The 20,213-nt window shown below is 41.4% G+C and overlaps 2 protein-coding genes across 4 annotated transcripts in view; both read right to left on the reverse strand.

Moving 5' to 3' along the window:
* The window catches only part of LOC112577121 (probable chitinase 10), a 47,500-nt gene extending 42,282 nt beyond the window's left edge, over window positions 1-5,218 (reverse strand). The window contains 9 exon segments of the mRNA XM_025260086.1: window positions 33-178; window positions 818-937; window positions 1,159-1,344; window positions 1,558-1,681; window positions 1,902-2,026; window positions 2,600-2,852; window positions 3,212-3,404; window positions 3,812-3,866; window positions 5,071-5,218. Coding sequence (XP_025115871.1) covers window positions 33-178; window positions 818-937; window positions 1,159-1,344; window positions 1,558-1,681; window positions 1,902-2,026; window positions 2,600-2,852; window positions 3,212-3,404; window positions 3,812-3,866 — 1,202 coding nt within the window. The 5' untranslated portion in view covers window positions 5,071-5,218.
* Window positions 5,219-7,347: 2,129 nt separating this feature from the next.
* LOC112556597 (probable chitinase 10) overlaps window positions 7,348-20,213 on the reverse strand; it is a 35,863-nt gene continuing 22,997 nt past the window's right edge. For all 3 annotated transcript variants that reach the window (XM_025225763.1, XM_025225758.1, XM_025225750.1), the window contains exons 21-29: window positions 19,911-20,085; window positions 18,956-19,208; window positions 18,681-18,805; window positions 17,927-18,029; window positions 13,975-14,160; window positions 11,967-12,086; window positions 11,536-11,675; window positions 8,502-8,587; window positions 7,348-8,083 (exon numbers count right to left, since the gene is read on the reverse strand). In XM_025225763.1, the coding sequence (XP_025081548.1) occupies window positions 7,908-8,083; window positions 8,502-8,587; window positions 11,536-11,675; window positions 11,967-12,086; window positions 13,975-14,160; window positions 17,927-18,029; window positions 18,681-18,805; window positions 18,956-19,208; window positions 19,911-20,085 (1,364 nt within the window). In that variant the 3' untranslated portion in view covers window positions 7,348-7,907. The remainder of the gene's footprint in view (window positions 8,084-8,501; window positions 8,588-11,535; window positions 11,676-11,966; window positions 12,087-13,974; window positions 14,161-17,926; window positions 18,030-18,680; window positions 18,806-18,955; window positions 19,209-19,910; window positions 20,086-20,213) is intronic.

Genomic DNA, 20,213 nt, shown 5'->3' on the forward strand with positions numbered 1-20,213 from the left:
ACACCAGAGTCAGATGGCTTAAGTCCACTTACACGGGTACAGTAGACTGCCCACACTCCGAGTTGATGGCGTGCATCAAGGGGAAGTGACCGTTGTTGCAGTGGGCGCCAGTGAAGTCATCCATAGACAGTTCCCACACCATCACGCCGCCGTAGCCATTTTGCTTCACGTAGCGCACCTGCAGGTGAAAGGTCACAAAGCACCATGGTGAATATCGCTTCTTGAATGTCTCAACAAGCTGTGATGCTGGGTAGCACTAGAAATCACTATCACTTCATGTATAACTTCAATGGCAACATCAACAACTGGGTCGTTGTCGTCAGGCCGTGTCAATCTGGTCATCATTCTCGATCTGAACCTGGTTCAGGGGTATCAGCGATCAGAGTCAATAAACCAGAAGAATGAACAAGAATAGAAACTCCGGTTCCAGCACAACTAGAGTAACGGCGCAAAACGTGTCCAGGCAACCTGCTACAGAAACCTATGGTTGATCCTGACAGTTGACTGAGCTCTTTAGTAGAGTAAGTCAGGAAAAGTCCCTTGTAACCTTCGTGTCCAAAGAGATGCAGAAAAGAACGAACCTGAGATTGCTGGAACTAGGTCCTAACTAGAATGAGCATCCCAGGTGTAACAACATCATTGTGAGGAGTAACGGGTTTGTCATGAGGCTTACTTTCCTGTCTGCAATGAAACTCAACATTTCCAAATCAAAATACAGTTTCCTGCTTGGTGCTGATGCATCCCCCATTTGAGGGGATGATTCCCATCTGTACACACATTGAGGTTCATTAAAAGGTCGCTATGGAAACGAACTCACCTTGTCCCTGAGACTCTCAGGGTCATCATAGCCGACCCATTGTGTCCCATGGTAAGCGTACGGGACCTGCTGGTCTGCTATGAACACTCGTGTGGCCCCAGCTTTCAGCATGTCACAAACCTGGTGCAAAGACCAATGACTAATTAATGTCAGCGACTAATTGAATGAATGACACATGCTTATACACGATTTTCATTATTCACACATTCGTGCGTGTCTGTAATACACATCTATGTGCATGGATACATCCATGGATACAGATATACATCTTTGCATGAATGTTGTTGTTGCTGCTGAGTGTCTTATGCCTCCTTCATTGTTCTGTCTCTCCCTAGAGGTACCTCGTAGTAGGCGAGCACCCCACCGTCCCCTGTGAATGGTCCTGGCTGTCCGGGGTGCGGAGCCGGGGCGCCGGGCTGGTGGTTGGAGGCGCTGGCCAGGGTGAATGACCGCCCGTACAGACCCATGCCGATGTTCAGCTTGTCCTTGGGTGCGCCCTTCTGAACCCAGTAGCGAGCCGCCCAGTCCTGCACACAGTTGAATTGCAACGTTTCTCCGGACATAGGTAAGTTGTTTGTTGTTTAATGACTGATCGACTAATAATAATGAAATGAAGGATGGTCTCATCGTGGCTTCATTGCCCTCGGTCGCAAACTCTCCAGAAAGGTGTTCGCGTCTAAGTCGAAAGTTTATACGGGTACAACATCTACCCAACCGATGCTGTGAAATAAGGAGCTCACCACATTGAGTTGGCGCTGCCAACCACTCTCACCGCCACGAGGATACAAGGGACTGTTGTGACCCGCATTAGACTCCCAGGAACCATGAAAGTCGTATGTCATCAGGTTGATGAAGTCCAGCGCTCTAGAGAGTAAGAAAGAAAAAAAAAGGAAAAAAAAAAGAAAAGAAAAGAAGACGAATTTGCAAACACCCTTCTCTGCAGTTTCTGGAAAAATTGCAGTAAAACCGGCTTAATTGAGGAGAAAGCAAGCGTGGGTGACTAGTTTTCATGTCTTATTCTCTGTGGAATGTTCATGCCTCTCTCTCATTCTCAGAATTTCGATTGATTACATCTTAGACCTACTTGGCGATGGCAGGTACATCGTAGGCTGAATCAACAGTTTCCTTCCCACCAGACACAGCGGCTGACAAGAGCAAACGACTTTTTCCTGAAGTGCGAGCCTCAGCCTCGAAAGCTTGTCTCATTTCCTAAGGATGAAAAATTAAATAACGGTGATTGCATCTTTATTGACTTACCTCCAATGTATATTCTAAATCTTCAGAATAAAAAAAAAAATACTTATTCTAAGGTAAGACGTATGTAAGCTTGTCAGAACCATAGCTACTGCGTTTCATTTCGGAGGATTCCCTAGCATCCCTTACTCTGAATTCCACGAACAAGTATACAAACTTAGTCAATAATTAAATTAATTAATTTGTAGATGTATTATTGAATTATATTATTAATATTGAAAATTAAATAATGTCCTGTAAATCGAAATTCAGGTACTACATTTTTCATATTTTCACAGAATGGTAAAAACTATTTGAAAATAGAGGAAATATTGACTTCGAGCAAGTCTGACGTCTTTGCTTTTATTCGGAATGGTTTCAAGTGCAGCAGCACCATCGAAGAGAGTTTGAACATTTTTACATCACGTGACATTAATACAACAGCAGCCATCAACTCAATTTTTCCTGTGACCTGGAAGGTTCTTTTGTAGGGTTAAGACAGCGAATTTCAGTTGCAGGACAAGGAGCACTCAGAAGTCCTGTTCTTACCGTCACGAGCTCCGTGAAGTGCTGTTTGTCCTGGGGGGGACTCCCACCACTGGCAGGGAATTCCCAGTCCAGGTCGAGGCCGTCAAAGCCGTGCTTACGTAGATAAGAAATAGATTGTGCGATGAAGTCTTTTCTGTTGCTAGGGGATCCCACGATTTGGCTGAAGGGTCCGGAACCCAGACTCCCCCCTCCTACTGCTAGCATGGTCTTTAAGTGCGCGTTTTTCTGTTTCAGGTTCACAAACTGTTGGTACCTGTTGAAAGAAAATAATTTGTATTAAAGACTGATTTTCTGAAATTAGATCATGATTGAAAATATGAACTCTTTTAAGGCTGGATAGAGGCGTGAACTAATCGTCGTCACACGAAAGGTTAAAGGTTAGTAATATTCGAACCTTATCTTTTTTTAGAACCAAGCCCACGTCCACAGTTATAATTGACCATTGGGATTAATAAAGATGTCATTTGTGCGGCAGTGGGGGTGGCGGTGGCGGTGGCGATGACGACGACGACGACGACGACGATGATGATGATGACGATGATGATGATGATGACGACGACGATGATGATGACGATGACGATGATGATCTAGCAAGTTTTCATCGCCACTTACATCCCGGCGCTCCAGTCAGTGCTGTCATCGTTGAATTCAAAGGGAGCCAAGTGGTTGCCGCTGATTTTGGCGAAGGCATAGATGACGTGGGTGCAGAGGGAGGGGTCAATGTTTTGTGGGAGGAACTTGGCGTTATCCCGGCGGTACTGAGACCAGTTAGTGTGATAACACATGATTCTGTTGCACCCAGCAGCTGGCAATAGAAAGTGATGAGTACAGCGGCAGGTACAAGCAGTCAGAACAATGGAAACCTTTCATCAGGGATGAGTGATGCTGTATAACTATGAACTACATTATAACAGTAGTGTCATGGCTTCCCTGTAATACTTACTTTTCGTTCTTTATAACTTGATAATTTTCCTGTCATATACATTTCGTTGTCTTTTAAAGTTTATTTGTTATTTTTCTCATTACAGATAACAAAAGAAGAGAGAAATTAATAACTGTTGTCAAATGGTCAGCAATTTATTGACACAACACATCCAGACGTTAAATCTATAGATCTGTCTACAAAACAGTGGTTGACCTCAGAGACTGCAAAGAGGTGTGCGAAGGAGAAATACAACTCTCGTACTGATAAGTCATTCTCTCAATAAATACCTTGTGCTGGCTGCAGCAAACCGGCCGCCAGACATCCAATCAGAATAAGAATCATCTGAAATCACAGACGACAATGGCTGTCAGACAGGACGTGGACAGGACTAAGGCGTTAGTGGTTTGCTGCTGCGTTTGTATGTACGTACGTACTGACGCACGGGCAATGTTTCCATCGAAGAAAGAAGTGAGCTATTTGTCACGTGTCACGTGTCGCGTGTCGACAGGTTTTCCTGCTGGAATGTGCTAGAGAATAGTTTGCATGCCAGATTTCCTCCGGTTTACATGCAAGATATCTATGTGTGCACAGGTGAACCCTATTTTCCTGCAGCTTTTCTCCCCATGTCTCTTTGAGGAGACAATCACAATGTGCTTATTTTGATTTATAATTACTGACATTCTCAAATTCCCGTATTCCTCAATACTTGACAGCAACAGAAGAGATTTTCCCTGCCACAGAAAGTAACTGATAAACAAAACCCAGGAAAATGCATTTATCTGAGAAATAAAAGAAAATACTAAGTTATGCATAATGTCATCTTCATTACACCCACCAATAATAATAAATTGTTTGCAGCAGGGACAACACTCTATTTTCTATTCTATTTCTATTTCCTGCTCAGCGTTTGTGACGTCACAGCACCACACAACATGGCGGCTGCCATGCATCATCTCGGAGCTGTGTTCGGTATTTCAGTGAACGATTCTGATGCAGTTCAAAAGTCTGTGTGAAAAGTCTAGAAATCGTTGGACGCAACATTTTCCCCAATGACCCTCAATTTTCTTTGTCTCTTCCAATTTCGCATTTGTCATTTCTTGTGCAAGGCGCACGGAGAAATAATCACTACTACCAAAATTCTACTGACGGCACTCAAATACACGCGCTGGGTGTACTCCTGAGTGTGTGTAGCTGCTGATGCACGAAAAAATCGTCTGTGTAACATTTTCAACCAATTAGAAATTCTTAGTCTTTTACCACTGCCATCTGGAAAGGTAGGTGTCGATAACACACATTGTGTTTTATTGTGTACCTAATATTCAATTTCGATTACAATCTTCCTGAACATGCGTATAGATCATCCTTCCTTCACCACACTTTAAAAGAGCATTTTTGTATTCATCAGCAATATGGTTGCAAGATTTGAAAATTCTTCGAAAGTGTGTTTAAAACGACCAACTTTTCTTAAGCCAATTAACATTTTGTTTGTTTGTTTGTTTGTTTTTTGTTTGTTTTTGGCCGAATCACTAAACAGCTGGTTTCTTACCTTGTGAAGCTGTCGACCCTGCTTAAAAACGTCTGAGACAGTCCAGCAGGAGACGGTTTTTAGATGAAAATGTTCAGTGCCTCTGGGAGGGGAGGAGGAGGGGACGTGAGAAAAGACTCCTCAGAAGGTCCGGAGTCCTGTGAGGTGTGTCCTGACAGCTGTGTAGTAACGATAAGTTATCTGCCCTCATTGTAAGAGCACACGTATCTAGGATCACTAAGCCAGGCCACATACCTCCAGTGAATAATAGATGTACATCCCATGGTGAATTTAATACGAGTACCTCGACAGTAATAATAATTAATGCGTGATTTATAAGACATGTACAGCATTCGAAGGACGGCAAGAGAAACAACAGACTAGCCAACATAGAAGACACAAAGAGGGATCAGGGGATAAACTGTAAAACACACACAGACACACAGACAGAAGACAGGAATCGTCCACGGAAACCGATTTTGTCAGATGCCTTAGTAAAACCAGAATCATTGAACCCAGAAAAGACATTTATGACTTTTTCTTATTTAGTTTTCATACTACTAGCTCTATTTGCGCATTCTGAATACTTGTCTCTAAACATTTTTATAACTAAAAAAGAATTATCTGCGATCACGTCTTTAAAAATTACAGTTCCGGGACAGTCACGAAGGTTTTTGTTTTCGAATGCAATCAATTCGTGAGCCATTTGATAAGAAAAGTGTGGGAAGGTTAGAAAAACTGTCATCTGGCCGACCGGTCGTGAACTTGATTTCTAACCTATGAGGAGGCGCTGGCTCTTAAAGTTACACATACCTGAGGGTGCACGTGCGTGTGCTCATCAATCACTGTTGGTGTGGAGGACTGGCTTTGTTTATATGAGAGGATCTGTAAGGACTGTGTTTGTGTGAGATGATCTGTAAGGAACTATTTTTTACACGAACTTATAAGCTTATAAATTACAAATACTCACTTTTTCAGGAGAAAAACAAACTAAAAAAAATAATAATAAAAGGAAAAAGAACAAGAATACTGCTAAATCCCTCTGCCTGACTCAAGTTACCTTAGAACATTCGTTGACAATGCTGTTTAAACTGGTTTTATCATTGACAGACTGCAGAATAAGCACGCAAACAAAAATGAGAAAGGACTTTCAATAAATGTCTGATAAACGTGGTTTGAGATTACTTTAATAGCCGAAAAACTGTTTATTTTGGTCGCTCTTAACAATATGTTGAAGTTTACATCTCATTTATGTTGGCAATTAAAAACTACCCAGATACCTGAAGAACTCGATAATCTCAACAAGTTATAATGTTGTTACGGTACAAACATTTATCTACACAATTCCAGAAGTTTTCATCTCACCAATGTATAAAATTTGATTATGTATTGCGATGATCTAAATATTATGCAACAGGGGGTGACTGACAACAGCCCTGCAGTAATCCGGTATTTGTAGTAATAATATCAGAATAACGATCATTTGCAAATCAATTGCTTCAAACAACAGTATCTCAAAACTAATAAAGATAGAGATTCAGCTTTTGTTTCTCTTAGATTTTCTTGTACTTTCATGTGGACATTAAAAAAGCTCATTCAACAAAAAAATGACCAGGGCTGTGAAGTTCCAAGCTGTCGGCATCACAGACCCTCTCACCCGTTGCATCACCATTTCCAGATGCTTTCTTCTAACCGCAGAAACAAAGAAATGGTGGATAAGAAGAGTAATTTTGCCAAGTCCTTCGTACCAAGTACAAAAGCACTCCTGAACACTATTGGCAAGTGAACCTTAGTTTTCTTATTCGAAGCAAGTTAGACTATGACGTCTCTGTGACAATCATTAGTGAATGGTTGAGTGCAATGGTGAGCGTGATTGAGGAAAATTGTATTTTTATTTTGGTATCATTAATTACTTATGGGTGCTCCCAACATAGTAGGTTTCTCTGTTTTGGACAGATATAGACAACAAAGACTATTGTGTTGCACTCAAAGGTGGACTCAGTGAACTTACATACATGACATCGCACGTGTGCACGTTTATCAGCAGCAATCAAACGCGTCTTTCCTCTCTCTCTCACGCGCGCGCACACACACAGAGGGACATTTATATAACATTAGCAGTGACAGATTCAGTCAATTAAGTCCGAGCCACACAGGGACAAGCGTTTCTATGTAAATGTTAATAGATTCATTAGAAATGCACTAGAGCTACTTCCGATTTGGAATTTCATAGATTATGCCTTAAGACATTCTGACAATGATACAAAACGTGCCCAATGCTTCATACCAACGAAGAGGAGGAATTTCATTTTTTATTATGCTGTCCATGTCTTACAGATCTGCGAAAAAATTCCATTCCAAACAAGTGTCACAAATGATCGAGTAATCTTAAACTACTGAAGCTGATGTCGACAAAAAGTAGGGGATATTGTAAACTTGCTATATTTTTATATGTAGCGAAAAAGAAAAGAAATACAACTCTACGCTAAAAGCATATTCTTCATCAAATGTATATTTCCCCTGCAATAAGTTGTATACACATCTTTCTGAGAGGGCCCCAAAACCTAAAAAAGTAAACTATTCGTACACCAACGAAACCGACGCACTTGAAGTGTTCCATTCAGAGAGAGTTATGTCAGAACCGAGATCCGAAATCATGACATCCAGTTCTCACTGTCATGAAGCTTTAGCCAGGGAGCCAACAACGGAATTTCAGACAACTCATATGCACTTTTACAAAAAAGGAATGCTGAAATATCACAACTTATTTTGGTAAAAAATAGGACAGCGCAATGTTCTGTTAACTTGTCGCCATGCTTAACTCGGGTTAAACTTTAAAAATTAAGGGATCTGTTGTCTTAACGCCAATGCCTAGGCCAGTCGCAGAGTCTGAACATAGGGCTGAAAACGAGGCCAGCAGGACAAGGTCTCCTGTACGGAATCCCCTCAGAGCAATAAATGAAGTAGGTACTGTTCTTGGGGTCTGAATACATGTCGTTCGGCTTACCCTTGCAAAATTCTTTGATTTCTTTGTCTGTTGAAAGTAAATATTACTTTTTGAGTGTTAAAGATTTTCTTAAGTGTAAACGCGCTCTTTCCCCCTCCATGTCCTTATGTTACTCATACTCTAGTTTTTTGTTACTCTTTTCTCTTTCTCTCTCTCTCTCTCTGTTTTTACATCTTCCATCCGTCAATTCTCCAGATGTACTAACAAACTTTAGAAACATCATCATCATCATTATTATTCTTATTATTATATTAAATATATATATATATATAAGGAATTAATAATACCCATCTGCTTTCCGTTTTTGTATGCTTCTAGCAAATACTACCAAATGCTTATAAAATTATCGTAACACGATTTCCAAATCCAAAATGTCAGCGTTTCGATGCTACGCATAATATTAAATACAAGATTTAGTTTGGAAATGCGCCTTTTGTTTACTTACCATCATCATCTGTTATTTCTGGAACAGATGTTGATGTGGGAGCTGGTGTGCTGTCAGGGTCAGATTGGTCTACAGGTCCTGGTGGTCTGCGGCAAAATGCAACTGCTTTGAACTGCGTTTTTTATCATGCTGTACGTAAAGCAAATTTAAATACATAAAAGACACCTACAAAAACACCTTTTATATAACGATTTTTTCGAGATTAGCCCGCGTTGACAAAATCCTTTAGTTTGAGCTCTTTCTCTCACTATTTCGCAAGATAAATATGTGTTTGTTTGTTTTACGCTCACTCTCTTCAGGTCTGGGCCATGGCCTTCAATGAATAAAGTCAAAGTCACTTTGCCTAGACACAATTACCCTGTCCAATCTCACAAAGCTTGTTACCTCCTCTACACAATCCCTTATGCATCCCAAAACTTAATAACAGACAACATCTACGCCAGCAATCATAACAACATTATCGAAGTATGCGTACCACTTAACAGTTGCAGCCGCCATTTACCTGTATCCCTAACATGTTGAAAAGTAGAAGGGCCATGATGCCGAATACAAAAAGCAAAGAAACTTATGAAGCAATGAAAGGAAATAAGAAGAAAATCTATTTATGTGAACTCGTAGAATGAAATATCCTGGGAAAATTCATGTATACTCTAACAAATAAATAAAAAAAAATAGTCCCACAGATGAAAAGAAACCATTTGCTACAGCTCAAAGAATATTAACACCATCTCAACATTACCTTGATAAATGTGCTGGATGTATATGAAGAGCTTACACAGCTAAAGAAAACAAACACCAGAGGGCCTAACAACAAAAAGTATTAAAACTCTCGGCAATAGCCACTTCAGAAACGCTGACCTACCTATATAACCTAATTATTGCTAAATCTCTCTTTCCCACCATATTAAAAAAAGCAAATGTCATCCCACTAAATAACTCAGGCGACATAAAAAAAAATCCTACAAACTATTGACCAGTCTTAATTCTTTCATCACTGTTCAAACCCTTGGGAAAAACTCCACACTCACTCCCATACTTACCTAATAAAAAATAAACTTATCCATATTAATCAACCTGGTTTATAGCCAAACACTCTTCCCACAGAGAACTAACATCTTGAGCAAAACAGTGCGTAAGCAATATAAACAATAATCAAGAAGCTGCAGTCCAGCTTGTAGACCTTTCAGAAGTCTTTGACGTAACTGATCATGACTGCTCAATACAAAATTAGAACTTTACAGGGTTAGCAATTGCTCCATCCAACTCCTCAAATCCTTTCAAACCGAACCCAAAGAGTTTTAAACAGAGACCCAATGTCCGCTCCCACTGTAGTGAAATTTGGCATTCCACAAGGCTCGGTTTTGGGTCCTTGTTTATTCGTTGTCTACATCAATGATCTTCCCCTACATTTCTCCCAATCTTGCGAAATGTTTGCGGAAGACACAACACATTCATGTGACAAATTGGGCAACTGGAGGCTTTCCTACAACACAGTGTTGACAAGTTTTAGTCCTGGACTGAACTAAACCATAATTATGGCTCTCAACCCTCTGAAAACGGAACAAATGTTATGCTTATAACAAGCAGGCAAAAGAGCCAAAACCTAATTTCCAAACATCCATCTAAGTATCTTATAAATAATAAAAGTTGAAAGCTGCAAGAAGCAAGGTTTTACTATTCATTACTATTTACCCATTACTAACAATAAAAACATGAAGCATAGAGCTAGTAAATCGGTGCTACTTAAACCAAAACTACTTTCATGATTTCTCATCTCTAGGGATCCTGCCATTAATATGCAGACTAAGGTAACACGAAAGTACGCTCGTCTATAAAATACTTAGAGACAGAATGCCTCTGAACTTTCTACACTGTTTTCTACCAAAATGATAAGAGAATCCTTCAAACGCAATACTCCCATGCCAAGAATCAAATTATTAAAAACGAGCCTGAAATAGTCAGCTACGTATCCAATGGAACGTTTCTTCACACTTCAGACAAACAAAATCCAGTCTATACCAGTTCAAAGTGGGATTTTTGAAACAATTTCATCAAAACCGTTGATCGCTTGCAGAGACCTTCCATCCAATGTTAACACCCATTACTAACAATGAAAACAATGAACATGAAGCATATATAAACAACACATCTGATCTTTGTTCATATTATAATGGTCCCTCTTTAAATCTTTTGTGTTTTTTTGTGTTGTTTCAGTTTCCTTTTGAGAGCTAGATATAAAAATACAGAACTTTGTTTATCCTCTTACCCTCTGAATAAAGATTTGTCTCTTTTGCTCTCTCTCTCTTCTTTTCTAGTTCAACAGTCTGAAAGGACATGAGCGCCTAGAAGTTTTTCTTTTCATTTTTAAGTCTTTTCATGCATGGTGCATCATCATCATAAGTGGACTGGGAAGAAATATTGATATCCCACAATTCAGTGAGTCCTGCTGCTGTATGTGCGATTCTGGGGAACTCTTCAGACTTTTACCTTTTTTCTCCATTTCAACTATTTGAAGCTGCAGACTCGAGATTCTCTATCTTGATGAAAATAGCTGTGCTAATACTCATTGCTCAACTCCAGTTCTGTCTATAGCTGTAGTAGTTTATGTCACGATGTTCCTGCCTTTCTCGACAATCAAACGACTCTTGCCCCGAGGAATTGGACTCCAGATGACAGTTATAACGTAACTCTTACCACTCACCTTACCATAGTCATACAAGGTAAACATACGGAGGTGCAATGTTACGTTCAGCTGCGAACAAACATCGCCCTAATACTACGTGATTCTTCCGACTTCGGTGGTTTGGGGCGCGAGCAAATATACACACTTTCTTTTCTCTCTTAAGGGCTTAGCACGAACTTGCATTACTGGACTGCTGGCAGACGAGTTGAAGAAAGTATAATATGTTCACAAACACATGCAGCCAGCATCCTCTCAGCAATCATGAACCAGCTAGGAGGACAAGTGAAAGACTACACGCCATTTGAAAAATAATTAGCCTACAACACATAAAATGTTAAAAAGAACACCTACCCACTCTCGATGCCACGTTTACAATATGTGTTGACGGCCTTTGTCAAGGGATAAGCACCTTCATTGCAGTGGTGGCCAGTAGAGTCATCCACATCCAAGTTCCACAACATGACGCCGCCATAGGAGACACTCAAGTCTACCTGTTCGGGCAGAATTTAGACTGCTTGAACACGTAAAAATTGCAGTTTTGTTTAACTCATCTGATTAACGTAACGGATGAAGATTTGTCATTTAGACAGCAAGAATTTTCAAAACTCATCTATGAAGCACGAATCTCTCACACTCTTGATCACACAATCAATCAATGTAATAAGAGATACTCAGGGATGACGACCAATTATCACCTATACCAAGTTAGTACCTAGGTACTAAACAGAGATACTTCTGGTTCAAAAACAAAGATTTATTTCCTGACGTGGAAAACAACTGACCTTGAATTTGAGGCTATCTTTGTCATCGTAGCCGACCCACTGGTCCCCCTTGTGTAGGTATGGAACCTTCTGATCCTCAATAAAGTGTCTAGTCGCGCCGTTTTGCAGTAGGTCACAAATCTAAGGACAATAACGAAAACAGAACATTAGTGGGCGTATATTGTGTGTGTATATATATATATCTGCGTGTGTTTGAACATGGGAAAGACAGAATGTGTGTGTGTCTTAAGAAGGTTGCAGCATTCATGGCACGTCGTATTAAAAATAATTGTAAGAGAGCAATAAAAGAAAAGACGCCATAAAGAAACACTTTTAGTACAAAGGAACACGTGTTCTAAAATCCAACTGCAATATTCGTACGAGTAACACGTACTCCAGTGAGTTCACTGTAGTGTGTAGTGTGGAGGGGAAATAAGTGATACATATTTCGTCTTCTGCTACATCAATAATGCTCTAGAAGACGTTTGAAGCTTTGGCCTTCCAATCCAATACCGCTCCTCCATCAACCTACGAGCAGCCGACCTACAGACGCCGAGAATATGCTCCAACTACACCATATCAAGATTCTGGCTGAGTGACTGATGACATATTCTTGTCACCTATTGACAACAGTATGCCATTGGACTCTATCAGGTCGTTGCGAGCCTACAGGAACAGGCATGTGAGATAGACAGAAGGTCGTAGTTAATCACACAAGTTCTTGTTAAACTACACTATCCTCTACTCCTCAAATCGAGGCCGACATGTGCTCGTACGTAATACGTTTACACTACACTGCTGATTAACGTAGAAAGAATATTATCACTTAGTTCAGAAGCCCCCAGACTACGTCCTCAGTAACAACGCAACATACTGGATGTCAGAAAAGTCGGGAAACATTATTGCAACAAGAGGCGCTAGTTCATTTTTGGAAGTACTAGAATCATTCATAACACTCATGTTATTGTATGTCATGTGACAGCTGACAGTTGTAGCTTCATTCTACAAAGCATTCATAAATTTTGTTGAGCTTCGAACATTTTACAAGTTAAAGATGTCGTCCTTACTACAATAGGCAAGAGTGGTTCTTCAATTTTTCACTAGCAAAGACAGGTCCTTTTATGAACAAGGAATTAAAATTATCACTAAAAGATGGCAAAAGGTTACCAAAATAACTAATATGTGATCAAGCACATCTTTTCAAAGACTTCCTGTAAGGTATCTTAAAGGATTGGTTGACACAGCGGTGGTTAGAGTGAGAACTGGCCTCCGAACGTCAAAGACTGGACTGGTCGTCTTGTACAAGACCTGCTGACTATCGCCCAGAGCAGGTGTTGCTAGCTGGGCTTGTCATGGTATCGAAAGGTGCCTCCCTTGGTATCGAATCGCAGCCATTTGAGATTCTTACCGTTTTCTCTAGAATTAGCTTTTCTGTTTAATTGCGTGCTCACGTGTCTTGGCATCAAACCTCGCACAAGTGCGACGCCAGTCTATTGTTCTACCCCTGTGTTATTTCGTGAAATAGCGAGCACAGTCTTCTCACGGAATTTGTGATTTAAAAGCTAGTGTAGCCCCCATTCGAAACAAATTCAGATTATCCTCTGTATGACTCAAGCACTCGTATAAACAGAACTGACGATGGACTTCCGGTACTCGTAACGTGTTGTAACGTCAACAACTCTCCGTGTCCGGTAATACTTCTCTTTACTTCTTTGGCGAGAAATGCGTGAGTTGGTGTGTGTATATCACACTAATAGTAGTTAAATGTTGTTGATGATGATGATGCTCATGATGTTAATAATAGTGTTGATGATGATTTTGATGACGATTATGATGATGATGATGATGATGATGATGCTCATGATGTTAATGATAGTGTTGATGATGATTTTGATGATGATGATGCTCATGATGATAAAAATATTAATGACGATGTTGATAATAATGTTGTTGATGTTAATATGTGGAATATGTGAATCATGCATGTTTGATTCCTGAGCTCTATCGCTTAATCTTGAGCCGAATGTACCTCAAAGTAAGACAAGAGGCCTGCACTTTTTGTAAATAGTCCTGGCTGTCCAGGCCGCACAGACACGGCGCCGACCTGGTGCTCAGAGGGATTTTTCAAGGTGAACGATCGTCCGTAAAATGACACGCCGATCACCAGCTTGTCCCTGGGTGCTCCTTTTTCTACCCAGTAGCGGGCGGCCCAGTCCTGCACACGTCACAGACATTATTTAGATTTTTTATTTATTTGTCTTAACTTGGTTCAATAATAATAACAATAACAATAATAAAGATTTGTGTAGTGCATACTCATACTCGTAACTTCGTAAGGGGCATGCTCTTAGCGCTTAAAACAAGAATGAGATATGGACAAAATGGACAGCATACAAGGGAAGGAAGAATAAACAACACCAATAAAAGACGCAAATAGGAACCAAGTGACAAGACTGAGAATATCATGATTCTGTAGAGGAAGACGAGTAAGAGTAAGATAAAGCGGAAATGGGGGATGAGTGTATAAAAACTAGCATTGTGTGGACTGTGTTAGCAGTAACACTCAAGCAACAGTTGCGTTTTCTGTGAAGATTTGAAGAATTCATTTTTGGTAGGTGGTGGATGTCAGATGTGGAAAGAGAGAGAGAGTTCCATTGTAACTAAAAATCCCATGGCCATATTTTGTTGCTCTGTTGACAGGAATAGTTAGGATACGGTCATCAGACGAAGAGCGGAGTAGTCTGGCTGGGTCGTAGGGCAAGAGAAGTTTAGAGAAATAATCAGGACAGGTGCCACAAAAGAAATTAAAACACATTTTTTACTGGATGCGAGAACGGATGGGTAGCCAGTGTAGAAAACGAAGGAGGGGGTTGACATGGTCCCATTTCCTAGCTCTAAGCAAAAGTCGAAGGTTCATTCTTAATTTAAAACTAAGCCACGAGGGATCTCGACTGATTACCTGGGTTTCTTCTTATGCTTTATTATTTTTACAATTGCCCTTTTCTGGTTTTAGCTGACCCTTCTTACTGACGATATTGATCTAGCCGTTGTGCTTAAAGCAGGGGTAGAAGAAAAGTCTGAAGACAAAAGTGTGTCACTGCCGTACGTTCTGCGTTGACGTGACCAGGTTTTCCACATGATTTCGGCTGCGACGGTCCACTAGTAGACGGTAGTCTCTCACAACCTCCTAATGATCTTTTTTTGAAACTTGCTGCTCTTCTCCTCGTGAATTCTTCTTTCTTGTTCCTAATCGCCCCCAGTGGAGCATAGGCCCGCATCTACACCCCGCCATCGTACCCGGTTCTGGGCGTCCCTTTCCAGTTGCGAACCATGTCATGCCAGTTGCCTCAGCTTCTCTGTGGGCTGATCTCCTCCATGTCTGGTTCTCTCAGCCCTTCACTTCCCCTGTGGGTTCCCCTGTCGGCTGGCTTTCGCAAGATGTTACCAATCAAGCCCCACTTCCGCTTCTTGATGTCTTGGCTGGCAGGTTTTTGGTTGGTTCTCTCCCACAGGTCTGTATTGGACATCTCGGGCCATCTGATGTTGAGGATGTGGCGCAGACATCTGTTGACGAATGTCTGCATCTTGTTGGTGATGGTTTTTGTCACACGCCATGTCTCAGATCCATGTAGGACTGACTTTACATTTGTGTTAAAGATGCGGATCTTGGTGTGTAAAGATAAAGCATTGGAGTTCCAGATAGGTAGCAGGGTGTGGAATGCAGGCCTGGCTTTATTTATTCGGCTTCTTACATCTTCATCTGTACCTCCATCTTTGCTGACTATGCTGCAAAGGTAGGTGAAAGAGTCAGACTCTGTAATGCATTCCCCATGCAGTTGGAGCAGGGCTTCTTGCTTGTTGCTGACCCGCATTACCGCCTTCTTGATGTTGATGGTCAGGCCAGTCAACAATTCTTCTTCTAAAAGCCGAGTATGCCTTACCTGTGCGTGTAGTTGCTTGTATGACAACAGGCTGATGCCATCCGCAAAGTCGAGATACTCAAGTTGCCTGGCGAAGGTCCACTGAACGCTCGTGTTGATGTTAGAAGTTGTTCTTCTCATGATCAAGTCTATGACGATCAGGAAGATTGTCGGCGAGAGCATACAACCTTGCCCCACTCCAGTCCTTACTGCGAAGGGGTCAGTCAGCTTTCCTTTGTGGATCACCTGGCATGTCGAGTCCTCATACCGCTGCTGGATTATGGCAATGAGCTTTGGTGGAAATCCGTAGTGCTGCCTCAACTTCCAGATGGTTTCCCTACCTACGGAGTCAAAAGCCTTCTCAAAATCCACAACTGTTATGTAGAGGGGCGACTGCCATTCGCTAGACTGTTCAATAATATTTCGTAGTGTAGCGTTATGGTCTGTGCATGATTTGTCTTGCCGAAACCCTGCCTGTTCTTGCCTCAGTCTCTTGTCTATGGCATTCTTCAGTCTCTCCAGGATGATTCTGGTCAGCACCTTGCTAGGAATGGACAACAGCATAATCCCACGCCAATTGCTGCACTGTGTCATGCCGCCTTTTTTTGGGTAGCTTTAATAGATAGCCAAGCTTCCAGTCTGCTGTAACTTGCTCCGGTTCCCAAATTTTCTGCAGCAGGGGTGTAGCATCTCCGCTGTGGCTATTGGGTCTGTCTTGAGTGCCTCTGCAGGAATGCCATCTGGGCCTGCCGCCTTGCCAGAATTCAAGGACTCGATGATTTCTGCCTTGGTTGGTGGGTTGGTGTTTACTTGGAGCTGTTCGGCAGCTGGGGCAACGTCCAAAGTGGTTGTTGGTGGTGGCCGGTTAAGTATTTCATCAAAATGTTCCACTCAGCGAGATCTTTATTCTGCATCCCCGGTAATGACGCTACCATTATTGTTCTTTATTGGCCTATAGTATACAAATTGGTGATTTCCTTCCTGACAGAATTTCTTATAGTCTCTTTGTTTTATTTTGCCCAGCTGCTTGTTCTGCCTCTTCTGCCATCCTGTGTGCGAACTGTCACGTTGTCTCTTGCACTCTTCTTCACTTCTCGGTTTATCTCCCAGTACTTGGCTCTGAGCTTGACTTTCTCCTGCTGGTCGACATCGGTTGATCTTCTGCTTCGGTTCCTTCCTTTCCTCTATCTTTTGCCAGGTCCCTAAAGTCAGCCATTCCTTGTGCTTGCTGTTTTTCCTTTTTTTCTCCAGAATGGGTGTACAGGCAGTCTTACAGGTCTCTTGTAAACCTGTCCAGTGGTTGGCCACTGTTTCTTTCAGAAGTCCTTTCAGTGTCGCAAACCTGTTTTTAACTTGACAGTTGACCTCTTCTTTCTTCCTTCTTTCTTCTTTCTTTTTTCGGTCTCCAAGAAAATGCACGTTGAATTTATGGTGGAGTCTGTATGATGAGTCGCGGAAGGACCTCAGCTTTATCTTCATGACTGCCACAAGCAGGGGGTGATCTGTGGCTGTATCTGCGCCTCGCCTTACCCTGACATCCAGCAGACTCCTTCTAAACTGGCAATTAATGGTGATGTGATCGATCTGGTTTGCTGTATGTCCATTTGGTGAAGTCCATGTGGTCTTGTGAATAGTTTTGTGTGGAAAAACTAGGCCTCCGACTACAAGGTCATTGAACAAGCTGAAGTCTGTAAGCAACCCTTTTCATTGCAGTTTCCCACACGTTTTTTCCCATTATGTGTCCTTATTCTGTGAATTAGGATAGATATTATTCCATGATTCTATTCAATTAAGGATCAAATCAATTTGGAATATCTCGAAGAGGAAAAGATCGCCTACTTTGACACGACTTCAAAGGAGTGAGAAGGAGGCTACTATAACATCAATTACTCACTCCTCTCTCTATGTTCCCTCCATTCTTTCTTTCTTCCTTCATTCTCACGAACTGGCATTACAACTAAAGCTTAAAAGATACATTACTGAAGTAAAGGTTTACAATGAAGTAAGTCATCGTTATCTTCTCTTGCAATCATGTAACATTGTAACCGTTAGCTGGCTCACCATGTTCAGCGTGTCCGTGGAGTAAAGAGGGCTGTGATGACCGGTGACTTTTTCCCAACTCCCATGAAAGTCGTAAGTCATCAGGCTGATAAAGTCCAGATGTCTGTATGGCAATATTACAAGTGAGTCCGTGAACAAACTACAGTAGAGTTGAATTGAGGTAAGAGATGTGTGTATCCTACATTAACGATTTGTTCTTATAACCGTCACTACCTGTCGACCAATATTGCAGAATAACAATAAAATCCTATTAGTTCCTCCACTTCCTAACTCCTGTCTTTCCTTCAAAAACAAATTGATGTCGGTCAATAGATCTCTCGTTTGACAGTAAGGGTAGACGTTTCTCCCGGATTACTATTACTTACATTATACTATTACGATGAATTCAGGAAAAAGACAATCATTAAGTTGTTCTTGATGCTAGTAAACCAAATATTTTGCTCACATAAAGTAGTTTTTTAAAACTCTTCCGCAAAACGTAGTTATCAACCTGCAGTAGTCAATAGATACGTGCATGATGCAAGACAATAGTTAAAATGCTTTTATTATAAAATTTGAGCACTTGGCCGTCAGTGCACAATGGTTGCTGAAATAATAAACAGGAAAGAAAATCATTTCAAGTCAAAAGAAGACGCACTAGGAGGTACAGTCACAACTAGAAACTAGTACGTGTTAGTAAACTTCTAGAAACAATATTGTTATAGCACAAAAAAAGGTGTAAAGCTAATTTTCACTCTCTATAGTCATGGATTACTCAGAAATCTCTGGAATGTCGTAAGCAGAATCGATGACGGACTTTCCTACGCCCACCGCAGCGGTCAACAGCAGACGAGGTTTGCCGGAAATCTTCGATTCTTCATCGTAAGCATGCTTGAGTTCCTACACAGTGAATGTTCAAACTAACAACAACCGCGCAGTGTGTACAGCAAGTTGCTAAGTACTAGATATCGTGTGTCAAACAGCAACCTTTGGTGTTTCATTAACCAGAATATTATCACGTGTGGAATATCGTTAAAGGTCTGTCATTACCTTGACGAGTTCCGTGAAGAGCCGTCGATCCTCCGGTGGACTTCCTCGAGTGGCTGGATACATCCAGTCAAGATCAAGGCCATCAAACTCGTGCTTACGCAACACGGTGATGGAGTGCTTGATGAACTGGCTTCGGTCGGCTTCTGTCTTCACCATTCTACTGAAGCCACGGGAGCCCTGATCCCAGCCACCCACAGCCAGCAGTGTCCTGATTGTAGGGTTGTTCTTCTTCAAGTCTGTAAACTGTTTGTACCTGCCAAGAGACATAGCTGGATGCAACGCCATTCGAAATGAACAAAATTCTTAGCGACTACCTCAACGTGCCAAAAGGTTAACATCTAGTCCATGGCCTCAGTTTAATTTTATAAGTGGTTCTTAAGATTGTAAACAGTTGAGTGACTGTTGAATGCAATGTACTACACCAGTGATGCCCAACCTTTTTCGGCCTGCGGGCCATATCCATTTCGGACAGCCGCGTTGCGGGCCACTTCACCGCAAAAATACAAAAAAGAAGAAAAAAAAAAGAAGAGCAGATACCATTTTTTATTAGAACAAGTTGTACTTACCATTAATTATGTACTAATTAGAGGGAAATTTGAAGTTGTTTTCCAGAAACCAACTTCTGAATGTCCGGCTGCATCGTAGAGACACCAAGTCGGAGCACTGAATCGAAATGTTCGTCGATCGAAAAAAAGATTGGGAAACGCCCCTACGTGGGGATAAATACTTCTTCTTCCCTTTTTCGTTTTTTTTCGGTTTTTATTTTTATTACTAACATACCGATTTCCTGCACTGTGGGCAGAAGTTTCGCGGGCCGGATGGCACCGTGTCGCGGGCCGGATATGGCCCACGGGCCGTAGGTTGTGCATCCCTGTACTACACTATATCCAGAATCTTTTACTACAAACATCCCCACGGAGAATTAATAACTCATATTCTCTCATTCTCAACTCACTGTTCTTCGTCGTTTCGCTCATATTCTAATAGTTGGTTGCCTTGTACTTTGGCGAAGGCGAAGATCAAATGGGTGCACAAGGAGGTATCAACATACTCTGGCTTAAAACTTGCCATGCCAGCATTGTATTGCGACAACCTTGTGACGTAGCACACAATTCGCTCACAGGTTTGTGCTGCACCAACATAAAACACACAGCAGCCTCAAGGACTGTTCGCCTACCGTTTGGTCGGACTGATGGATGGATGGTCAGGTGACAATACGTTAGTACTCTATAAAGTTTATTTTTAAAAAATCTGTTTG

The sequence above is a fragment of the Pomacea canaliculata genome, linkage group LG1, assembly GCF_003073045.1.
Source record: "Pomacea canaliculata isolate SZHN2017 linkage group LG1, ASM307304v1, whole genome shotgun sequence".
NCBI classification, from domain to species: Eukaryota; Metazoa; Mollusca; class Gastropoda; order Architaenioglossa; family Ampullariidae; genus Pomacea; species Pomacea canaliculata.